The sequence below is a fragment of the Crocodylus porosus genome, unplaced genomic scaffold (assembly GCF_001723895.1).
Source record: "Crocodylus porosus isolate Cpor-Errol unplaced genomic scaffold, CroPor_comp1, whole genome shotgun sequence".
Classification (NCBI taxonomy): Eukaryota; Metazoa; Chordata; order Crocodylia; family Crocodylidae; genus Crocodylus; species Crocodylus porosus.
This window is the reverse complement of record NW_017728943.1, coordinates 23,895,165-23,907,480: the sequence shown is the minus strand read 5'-3', so window position 1 is coordinate 23,907,480 and position 12,316 is coordinate 23,895,165. Positions and strand designations below refer to the sequence as shown.

Here is a 12,316-nt window from a genome sequence, read left to right as displayed (position 1 = left end):
CCAAGAGGTGATCATGGGATACCAGACTGAAGGCTTTTTTGAAGTCAAGATATATGACATCAATCTCTTCTCCCTTGTCCAGGTGATAGGTCACCTGATTGTAGAAGGTAACGAGATTGGTCAAGCAAGACCTACCTGCAATGAACCCATGCTGGTTATCCCTCAGGATATTGGCACCTGCCAGTCCATTAAGGATGGCCTCTTTAATAAACTTTTCTAAGACCTTCCCCGATATAGAAGTCAGGCTGAAGGGCCTATAGTTAGCTGGATCCACTTTCCTCCTTTTCTTGAAGATAGGAGCCACACTGGCCTTCTTCCAGTGTTTAGGCACTACACCAGCATGCCAGGAGTTTTCAAAGATCCATGCCAAAGGCTGGGTTATGATGCTTGCCAGCTCAAGTACCCTGGTGTGTAGACTGTCATGACCAGCTGACTTGAAGGTATCCAGCATCTCAAGGTGTTCCTTCACAAGGTCAGCATTAAAGGAGGGCAGGGGATCTCCCTCACCTGGACCTCCCTGTCCCATGGTTGGCATGGGCGTCCCATGGGACTGATGAAAGACTGACGCAAAGTACCCTTCCTGATCAGGAGGTAGCTGATCAGGAGGGAGCAGCATGGCCCTCCATTAATCAGTAGTGGGGGTGGTGGCAAAGAGCATGCAGGGGAATATGCAAAATTAAAGGAGCTGCCATGCACTCTACTTCCACCTTGATTTTAGTAGGTCCCTATCCATCAGGACCAAGATAAAGTGGCTGCTGGTATTATGTTCCAAAGATCCTATCATATATATCCCCAATTTTTTAAATAGGCAGTAAAACCAATGGCACCCAAAGACAGTGTCTTGATCAGTTGGTATTTCTGGACACGGGGCCACTAGCTGGCATGTAGGGCATGAGTCACAATAGTCCTTAATATCCTGGTATATTACAGGCTAGAAAAACCTGGCAAGCACCCTTTCCTATATCTTTTCAAACCCTAAATGGCCACAATACACTGTATGCCAGTTTCAAGACCTAATTCCAGTGTGTTTTTGGTACCAGCAGTCTGGTCCTCCAGGCCCTACTCATTCAGTCCTTTGAGACCCAATAAGGACATCCCATTTCAGTTTGCAGTGGGGGTTCTGGACAACTAGGTGAGGGTCAAGTGTTTTATTGTTCACTCAGGCCAGTTGGCCATAGAGTGGTGCAAAGACTGGATCCTTTTTTGCCTGTGTATAGTCAGGTCTCTTGTAGGGGCCCCAATTCACGCACAGCTGAACTGCCCATGGATCTGGCTTCTAGGGACTCCTCTCTGGGTCCACACATGGACCCCTTTCTTTAGGATTTTACCTAATCTATCTCCCGTACGTGATCCTCACACCACTTCAGTGGCTCCCAGTTTCCTTTCTGTTAACAAAAAACACCTAGCAGAAGGGCTCTAGGATCTGTGTACAATATATATCCACTTTTAAGTCAGTGTTTGAAATCAGTTAAGTTTCAAGACAACAGTTTTAATTTCAATCTGTCTTAAAATAAAAATATTCCCCATCCCACTACTTATGATCCTCATTTCTCTGAAGCTTTCCATCTGCTTGTTCTGGCCCCAAGCTACCCCTTCTAATCAGTTCATGGCTCGATTTTCCTCCCTTGCAAATGTTTGATAAAAGGCCAAACAGCTATAAAAATTCACAAAACACAAGGCAGAGTCACTCCAATTTACTAAGTGTATCAGGGTTGAGGGTAGTCTTACATAGAATTTAGATTATGGTTGTATCAGATGGTTTGGATAGGGATGATGATGAGTTGAACTACATGACCACTAGAGGTCTCTTCCAGCCCTACTTCTCTATGATTCATGACTCTGTTCTTGGGCTGTAAACAGACATCTCATCTGAGATGGGCCTGACTGGTCCAGATTTTCATCCAGATCAAAACAGGACTGGCACAGCCATTTACACACATAGCCCTGCCAAACTGCCAGTAGATGGCCAGAAAAAATACACAGTCTGATAAGCTTATACCTTGAATGACTGTTAATTAACTGGAAGGACAACAATTAGCTTACACAGAGATGTCCTAGAACAAGCATTAGCACATTTTATCTTGCATACTTCACAGGTACTTGAAGTGGGACAGTGAACATGTATGCATTTAGGATCCCGGGGCAAAGGCTTTTTTCTTGGAGAAAAGTGACTTCTGTTTACAGCCTTGGTGAGGATACAGAGTCATACTGAGCCGTGCATTACTCTGTTGAAGGGTCTATTTAACTGGTTACTGCTGTGACTGCATCTTGCACAGACATTCTCAAGATAGCTTAAACAAATTAGCTCAGTAGCAATCTAGACAGAACAGCACAGACTTTAGCATGGATTAACCATCTGTGCATTTATCCACCTTCTGGGTGTGGATTATAACCTATGTTATCCTGTGTGCTGACATGGCTAGACTGCTACTGGTACACTGTGGGGCAGAGCTGTACTGCTACCCAGTGCATCCACAGGTGCCAGATAGTAGAATGATTTTCAGTGAAGGTTAGCTTTGAAATAAACAGGAGTAACTCTGACATATAAGCAATCACAGACCAAGCAGCAGCAACACCACCAGGATGTGGTAAGGACAGTAGATGGCAATGCTTTCCCTCCTTAAAAACCACATACATCACTTCACAGTGCTGTGACATGGCAAGTACAGGTTGCCACTATAATAACCCGGCCCAGCCCCCAGCTATGGTTCTCCATGTCCTCAACAGTGGAGCAGGTGGAAAATATTAGAATCTCAACAGCTGTGCAAGCAGATGAAGGCTGCAACAGAACAAAATCCCCAGTTGTCTTCGTCTCCTTGCCATTGGATCAAGAGCTATGTAGAAACTGATGAGCAGCAGCTTCTCCACAATAAAAGAAGTCAGAATAAAAGAACGCACACGTCTTCCATGCCAACACATTCCTAAAGGCCTTTAGTGACCAGATAATGGTGACAGGAGCAGGATTAGGAGGTCTATAAGCTCCTAGCCAGGAACTGGCATGAAGGCTGCAGTTATGAGAAGGTCATCTAGCACTTGCATGAAACACGAGTGTGATTTGGCAGCTGTAACTGTGATTGAGCAGTCCTCTTCAGGATCCGCTCTGCTCACCCTACATGGGGAAGGGGATAGAAAAGGTGCCCTAAACATAGCCTGTCTAATACAGTATTTTGCATTTCTTCCTGATTGGATAACCAAGTCCAGTGGGATGAACTTTACTGTAGTTGAAAATATCAGTGAAGACCCACCATTATTTTCAGGACCTCCAATAGTGAATGCCCAGAGCATCGTATTGTAATCATGGCCCTAGAACTTAGGCAACACAACACTGATGTAGCTGCACTAGGTGAGACCCAGCAAGTGGGAAATGGGCAGTTTAAAGAACATGGCGGTAACTCTCCCTTCCCCTGGAAGGGTAAGCGGGAAGGAGGACACCAGCTTCATGGGGTTGGTTTTGCCATTAAGAATGATCTCATAAACCAACTCAATGAATTCCCTATTGGACCTCATGACTCTTCATCTTAAATTGGCAGGGAGCCAATATACAATTATCATCAGAGTGTAAGCCCTGGCTTTTGACACCAAGGAAGAAACCAAGGAGGAATTCTACAATAACCTTTCCTAATGTTCTGGAAGGGGACAGACTTATTCTTGTCAGTGATTTCAATGCCAGAGTCAGAAGGGACTCTAATGTCTGGAAAGGAACCATCGGCAAGGAAGAAGAAACAGTCAACTCCAGTGGCATCTTCCTCTTGACCAGATGCAAGGAACATGGATTCACCATCACCATCACTCTATTCCACCAGAAAAACAGGCATAAGACATCACGGCAACTCCCACGATCTAAGCATTGGCCCCTGATTGACTGTCATCATCCATCCCCAGGATGGCCAAAGAGGTCTACACCACCTGAGCTATGCTAGAAGCTGACATTGCTGAACTGATCACTGACCCATCTGCTTGGCTATGTCTGTCAAACTGGATCCCAAATGATGGCTGCAGCAGAAGCAATGTTGACAGAAGATCAACACTGAAGGACTCACAGACACAAACAATCAAGATTTTTTCCAACAGTGCCTCAGTGAAAAGTTGGTGATTTCTAATCAACAGCAATGGGAGAATGTCAGCAGCGTGTGTGGTGCCCTCAAGGCCACTGTTATCAGTGCCTGTGAAGAAATACTTGGATTCTCTACCAGGAAACATCAAGACTGGTTTGATGAGAATGACTGGGAGATTCAAAAGTTGATCAACCACAAGCACAAGGTCTTTTGTTTTTGGCAAAGCAACACCATCTCCAGGAAAAAGAAATTGAATGTCCAACAAGCCAAAGCAGAAGTCCAAAGGCAGATGCATGATATGAAGAACAAATGGTGGGAAGACAAGGCTAAGAAGAGTCAACATCTGGCTGACATCCACTATATGTGTGGCTTCTTCAGCACCATCAAAGCCATCTACAGTTGGAGCACTCAGGGATCAACCCCCTCAAGACCCAAGGATGGAAGAACCTGATCAAGGAAAGGGGAGCCACCAATGCCCTTTAGAAGGAGCATTTTGAAGACCTTCTCAACCAAAACTCTGCTGTTGACAAGTGTTCTCAACTCTAACCTGCAACACCCAGTCAGAGATGATGTCAGAATGCCTCCAACCCTTGATAAGGTAAGGAAAGACATCAAGCAGATGAAGAACAACAAGGCATCTGGAGCAGACAGAATCCTTGCTGAAGTCTTAGAACAGGGAGGAGAGGAGCTCGTATTGCAGCTTCATGCCCTCACCTTCAGGATCTGGAATGATGAGGAAATCCCATATGACCTCAGGGACACCATGATTGTAATCATCTTCAGGAAAGGAGACAAGTCCAACTATGGAAACTACAGAGGGATCACCTTGCTGTCCACCCAGGAAAGATCATTGAGAGAACCCTCCTGAACCGTCTCCTTCCACTTGCTGAAGAGCTCCTCCTGGAATCTCAGTGTAGGGTTAGGGCATCAAGAGGCACAACTAACATGATCTTCACAGCTCACGAGCTGCAGGAGAAATGTTGGGAACAAAATAAGTCTCTCTACATGGCTTTCTTTGACCTCACAAAGCTTTCAACTCTGTCAGCCAAGAAGTGTTGTGTCCTTCTGAAGCATGAATGCCCACTGAAATTTTTCACCATTCTCTGCCTGCTCCATGATGGTATGTGATTGGTGGTTCTCAGTAATGAATCTATCACAGATCCCTTTGAGATTAAAAAGGGATTTAAGCAAGGTTGCATCATTACTCCAGCACTGTTCTCAATATTCATTGCTTTCATGCTACATCTGACCACCAAGCGTCCAGCCAGAGTGGAGCTAAACTACCAAATGGATGGTAAGCTGTTTAACCTCAGCCAACTCTGAGCCAAAACCAAGACAACCCCGACCTCAATCATTGAGCTCCAATATGCTACTGATGCTGCTGTGTGCACTCACTTAGAAGTAGAAAATGGGACTGATGCTCAACATTCAGAAGACTAAGGTCCTCCACCAACAAGCTCCTAATGAGCAGTCTCCAGGTCCGGTAATCCAGATCCATGGTGGGACTCTGGAAAATGCGAGTATTTCCCGTATCTCAGATTTCACCTGTTGCAGAAGACTGACATTAACAAAGAAATCCAACATCATCTCAAATACACAAGTGTGGCCTTTGGATGCCTGAAGGAATGGGTGTTCGAAGATCACAACATCAGATCTGAAACCAAGCTCATGGTTTATCAAGTAGTCATGATCCCCACTTGCTGTACGGAGCTGAGACTTGGACATTGTACAAGAGACATCTAAAGTTGCTGGAGAATTACCATCAATGCTGCCTGCAGAAGATCCTTCAAATCCAGTGAAAAGAGAGACAACAATGTTAGCGTCCTCCTGCAAGCAAACACCATGATTACTGAATGACTCCAGACTCCCAAAGCAAGTTTTATTCTCCCAGCTCAGTCAAGGTGTACGCTCAAGAGGAGGGAAGAAAAAGTGCTTCAGGGACATCCTCAAAGCCAGCTTGTAAAACTGCAACATTGATGTCAACTCATAGGACACTATCACCCAGGACCACCCCAAATGGAGGAAGAGTCTGCTTCAGGGATCTTTGAAACTTCATGACAAGAACAGGAGATGGAAAAGTGGGAGCAGCAGAAACAGCACGTCACAGACCAAATAAAAAATCCTGCACCACCCACCCCACATAGAAATACACATCTGAGCTACAGTAAGGTCTGTCAATCCCGGATAGGCTGCATCAGCCATCTTCAGAAACAGATAAGACAATCATGGAAGACAAACATTTTCAACTGTGAGGGATTGTTGAAGCAGCAGCTACTAGTACACAGAACAGCTGAGATCTGTCCATATTACACAGCAGTAGTGACTGTAGCTTAGATGTACCCAAAGGCATTAAAACATCTCTCTCTCTCTCATTCAACTAACTTCTATATGCAAGAGAAAAACACACTTCTACAACCTCTCCCCAACCTTCATCCTCATTGTCAAGCATACTGGGATTTCATTAATTACTTAGGAAAAAAATATTAGGCTCTCAGCTATTTTTGCAACAGTTAACAGAAAGCAGAACTCACCTGAAGCTGCATGACCACGTAGTTAAATTTCTCATTCCTTCCACAGCCAATAAATCTACAGACGTGGTCTTTCCCTGCAGCAAAAACACAAACATGTAGAACATAAGGAACTATAACCATCTTGTGCTCAACAGTCCTTATGAAAAAAGGTCTACACAGCTAAAATTTACCCCATTTGACAGGACTTCGATCATTCACCTCAGAAGACTAAGAACGAATACAATACCAGTATAAAAAGCATAAGTAAAGGACTAATATAAAGATGTTTGTTAAGAGCATTCATGATTTTTCACACAATATTTAATTAGGCTGTGAAACCTGCTGGCTCACTGTGTTATCAAAGCCACAAACTCAACCAGATCCAAGCAGAGTTTGGGCATATCCATAAACAACAATGATATCCAGAGCTGGAAAAGTAAATAATAAAGCATAAAACTGCCAGGCCAGGGCAATCATTCTAATTGCTCCTCTGCCCTACATCCTTCAGAGTCAAGTCAGAAGCATGGAGTGATTTCTTCCACAACTCACCAAGGCTGCAACCACTATCCACACCAGCTAGGAGGCCAAAGTCATTGGCCTTACTGTACTGACAATCTGCAACCCTTGACAAGGCAGAGAACTTGACTCACTACCCTGCAAAGGTTGGGCCAGTGATCTATCCCATTAATCCTCCAAGTGATGGGTCCTGCCATCTGATTCAGGGGACTGTTACAATTTTCAGAAATCCCAGCCAGAACATGCATATGGTATGTTGTCTACAGAAAGGAACTACGGCACTAACTCATTTTCTAATACCAGGCAATGGAAAACAGCAGGTATGATACCACCACTGAAACTGTCCCCTCTCCCCAAAAGCACAAGACCCTCCTTTAGGAAGAAAGGTGCTTGTTCCCAGAATGCATCTGAGTTAACGGAAATTCCTCCCTTTTCAGGCAGTTTTTTGTCTTTGCTTTAAATACCCCCACTGTCTAGGTACTTATGTCATAATCATCGCTAACTGTACCACATGAACATACAAGGGTTATTGTTTCTCTCTCACCAGACTGATCTTCAAGTGCACCTTTTGTGGGAGAGCACGGTTTAAGTGGCCTTGCATTTCACTGTGAAAGGCAGCAAAGACTGGCAATCAGTTGTTCTCTTTGGCAGTAACCACTACTTGGAGGAAAACTAGAGACCTGGCAACTAAATGGCCTCTTTGACAGGGAGTCTATTTTGTTCTTACTCAATAATCATGCATCCTCCAGCCTCCTTCTGCCACTGAGGTCATGTTAGGGATCTCAAATACAAAGGATCTGCTTTTATGTTTCCATAATATCCCAGGTATACAGAGCTTCCCTGGATCTCACCTGTGCTGCTAGGGATTTGTTTGGAAATACTGCTGCCCCCAAACGAGCTGTGGGATTCAAGGGATGCATCTACATAAGACATTTTACTGCACATTAGGTTAATCCAATCTAATTCACAGTAAAGTGTCACCATTTATATGTGTGCAGAAATTACTGCATAGATTAGTCTTATGTGCAGTGTTCTAGTACCTGTAGATATAAACCAGATGTGTAAATGCTGACTGAGGCACCTGGGGGCCACAGGGGGCAGGGAGAGCTCTCCTAGTTCAGCAGGATGTCGCTGCCTGCCAGCCAAATGGAAAATCGGAATAGACTGCAATCTCCATGTGGTTGGGAGGTAGCTGCCCAGCAACCAGAACAGCTCTCCCTGCTCTCAACAATTTCTCCAGGAAGCCTGTTCCAATGCTTGATCATCCTAATAGTCAGAAAGTTTCTCCTAATCTCCAACCTAAATTCCCCCTGTTGCAGGCTGAGGCCATTGCTGCCAGTCCTGTTCCCCACCACCACAAGGAAAAGCCCACCTCCACCTTCTATATAATCACCCTTCAGGTATTTGAAGCAGAGTGGATTTGATTTAAATCAAATCGATTTAAAGCATGATTTAAATTATGACTTAAATTGCTGGTCAGGAAGCCTCAATGTAATCATTTTTTCTACAAAAAGGACATTATTGTTGTTTGATATCCTTTATTAATTTAACTTCTTGAAATTTTACATATTTATAGAGAGGTAAGGGCTTAGCTCTGTGTACACAAACTTGCAGAGACAAGACGACTGACAGGTAGGTAATCAGGTCTGTTCTCTCTCATCTCCATATACTGCTGTTAACAAGGATGTTATCTCCGGAGACACAATCCACAGTTTAAGAACTGAAATTAAGCATCACAGAGATACTTAATGGGATCTTCTAGATTGTGCACTATCATTGGGTAAAGTGGTTTACTTTATTATTTACTAATCTATAGAGCAGTGGTCTCCAAATTTTTTTGAGCACACCCCCCCAATATATGTATATTTATATAAATATACATCTAAATGGAAGTTCTAATATTTTCTTCCCGCACCCCAATGAATCATCTTGCGCACCCCCTGGGGTGTGCGCACCCCACTTTGGAGACCATTGCTATAGAGGATCCTCTGGGAGCCTGTCGCAGAGCACTCGGGTGCCCTGCGCCTAAAAGCAGAAATGACTCAGGAGAGACCCCTAGTGGTGAGAAGGGGGAGGCTCAACTGCCAATCACGAGGGCAGCACAGGTGCTGGTTGCTAGGGGAACCAAGGGAATCAGCTGACAGAAAGTGGCAGGGCTTGGCCCCTTCTTAAGTCCAAGCATGACGCCAGGAGAGCAGCTCCCCTCCGGCGGCCAAGGATGGGGGAGCTCGGCCAGGGCAGAGAGAAAGGAGAAGATAGGCTGCAGGAGCATCCCCTGGTTGCGGCTATGAGTTGGAATATTTCCCCGGTAGGGATACAACATGGTTTTGACCAGACGGTTTAGTTTACATTATAGCCCAGGGGCTTTGGGTTTTGTGTTTACTGTTTTACTGGACGACCGGGTGAGGCTATTAGGCGTTGGAGGAGGCCTCATAGGAGCTCCACGGTAGCGTGGGGACCCTGGCGCAATAGAGGGTGCAGCGTTTGGGGTTGCATTGACCCCAGTCCCAGAGTGAGAGGGGGCAGGGAGGGGCCCCAGAAGTAAAGAAGAGGGCCAAGGCATAGGGCAAACCATGTCAAGTACCATCTGCGAGGCTTGGGCTGCGGTGTAGGGGAGGAAAAGGAGCCGCAGATAGCGCCCCCTGACACTGGGCATATGCAGTGGGTAGCCTCCTGCTAATTACATCACTCAAGCAATTAAGATCAAGGCATGGCAGGCGAGTAAGCAGGCAGTTAGCCCAAGACAGGAAGGTGGAGCCACCAACAGAAAGGCTCCAGCGAGATGCACCTGTCACAGAGCCCCATAAGCTTGGGCCCCTAATATAGTCTATGGCTTGTGACCTATGTATAAAACTTTTCTAAAAAGGTTACCTGAATATATTCATAGATTCATAGACTGTAACACTGGAAGGTACCCCGGAAGATCATCAGGTCTAGCCCTCCTGCACCAGGCAGGAAAGATAACTGGGATCAGTTGGACACAGTCTGGATACCCTAACTGTGAAGAAGTTTTTCCTAACGTTCAGCCTAAAATGGTCTTGCAGGAGTCTGTGGCCATTACTCCTGGTTTTCCCAAAGGGTGCCCTGGTGAACAGCTGTTCACCAAACCCTTAATGTATTTCCCTGATGTAGCAGTAAGCTTGTACCTAGTACCCTCTCAGCCTTCTCTTTTTTAGACTGAAATGTCCCAAGTCCCTCAGCCTTTCCTCATATGGCTTGCCATGCAAGTCTCTGATCATATGGGTGGCTCTTATCTGGACTCTCTCAAGCTTTGCCATAACCTTGTTAAAGTGTGGCACCCAGAACTGGATGCAGTACTATACCTGTGGTCTCACCGATGCTGTGTAGAACAGAAGAATCACTTCCTTGGTTTTGCTGGAGATGCTTCAATTGATGCATGCCAAAGTATTATATGCCCTGCTGGCTACAGTGTTGCCCTGCCAGCTCATATTCACACTGTGGTCTTTTATTACCCACAAGTCCCTTTCAGTCATGGTGCTGGTCAGTTTGGCACTGCCAAGCCTGTAGGTGTGCAGGGGATTTTTCATCCCCAGGTGGAATACTTTACATTTCTTGATGTTGAACTTCATCTAGTTCTGATCTGCTCACTCAACTTGCTACCCTGTCTAGGTCCACCCGTATCTGCAGCCTATCTTCAAGTGTGACCACGCTTCACCATAAATTGGTGTCATCCACAAACTTGGCCAGTGAGCTCTTTACCCCCACATCCAAATCATTGATAAAAATGTTGAAAAGAACTGGACCAAGCACCGACCCCTGAGGGACACCTCTGGCCATTTCTCACCAGGATGACACAGATCCATTCATGAGAACTCTCTGGGTCCTACCCTGCAGACAGCTTCCCACCCACCTGTCTTGCATTTAAGCCCACTATCCTCCAATTTTCTAATGAGATCATGGGATATCAGATCAAAGGCTCTTTGGAAGTCAAGGTATATAACGTCAACCTCCTCTCTCTTATCCAGGTGACAAGTTACCCAATCATAAAAGGAAATGAGGTTGGTAACACAAGACCTGGCCACAATGAAGCCATGCTGGCTGCTGTTCAGCATCCTACCTTCTGCAAGTCTATGACACATAGACTCCTTAATGAATTTTTCCAGGATTTTCCCTGGGATAGAAGTTAGGCTAACTGGCCTATAGTCTCAAATAGTTTATAATTAGAAGTTATAATCCCCGTTCCAGGATGATATCTTTAAGCTTTAACATATCTTAAAATAAAATCGCTTGGTTGGAGGGCAACCAACAACAGGGCAGGCTCTATGAGGCGAGGCTGAGGGACCTGAACCTGTTCAGCCTCAGCAAACGGAGGCTGAGGGGGGATTTGCTGGCTGCCTACAAATTCATTAGAGGAGATCAGCAGCAAATAGGAAGGGTCCTATTCCCCCCAGCAGTACCTAGGGTGACAAGGAACAATGGCCAGAAGCTGCTGGAGAAAAGGTTCAGGTTAGAGATTAGGAGGCACTATTTCACTGTTAGGGTGGCTAGGATCTGGAACCAACTTCCTAGGGAAGTGGTCCTTGCTCCTACCTTGGATAAATTCAAAAAGAGGTTGGATGAACCCCTGTCTGGGGTCATGTGATACCAACATGTGCTTTGGCCAGCGGCAGGGGTTTAGACTAGATGATCTATTTAGTTCCCTTCTGACCCCAAACTAGTATGAAACTATGAAAACTATCTTCATGTAGATTTAAAAAAAAAAACTTCAAAAAAATCAAAATGTATGTTTAAATAAAAAAACTGATTAAAATAAAAAATCTTAGTTTCTTTATTAAAAAAAAACATTGATTTGTATCCACCCTGATTTGAAGCCTGTTATCAAATACACCCCTCAATCTTTTCTTCTTCAGAGTAAATAACTTTAGCTCTTTCAGCCTTTCCTAAGAAGGCTTGTTTTCCAGACCCCTAATCATTTTTATTCGTAGGACTCTTTCCAACTGCCCACACCCATCTTGAAATGTGGGGGCCAAAACTGGACATAGTACTCCAGGTCTGGCCTGACCAGTTCTGAATAGAGATGGCGGAGATGGAACTGGGGCTAGCTTCCCAGATCAAGGACAAGAAGTCCTTTTTTAAATACCCAGGGGGCAAAAAGAAGGTTCCAGGTAATGTGGGGCCCCCGCAGGACACGCTAGGAAATTTGGTCGTCGCACCAGATGACAAAACTAACATATTTAACGATTTCTTTGCCTCCATTTTCCTGAGCAGGGACCA

General features: G+C 45.0%; 1 protein-coding gene across 1 annotated transcript in view; it reads right to left on the bottom strand.

Annotated features, from left to right (window-relative positions):
* The window catches only part of TTBK1 (tau tubulin kinase 1), a 288,897-nt gene that overhangs the window by 176,033 nt on the left and 100,548 nt on the right, over positions 1-12,316 (bottom strand). Inside the window, exon 3 of the mRNA XM_019549020.1 lies at positions 6,587-6,660. Within this exon, the coding sequence (XP_019404565.1) occupies positions 6,587-6,660 (74 nt within the window). The remainder of the gene's footprint in view (positions 1-6,586; positions 6,661-12,316) is intronic.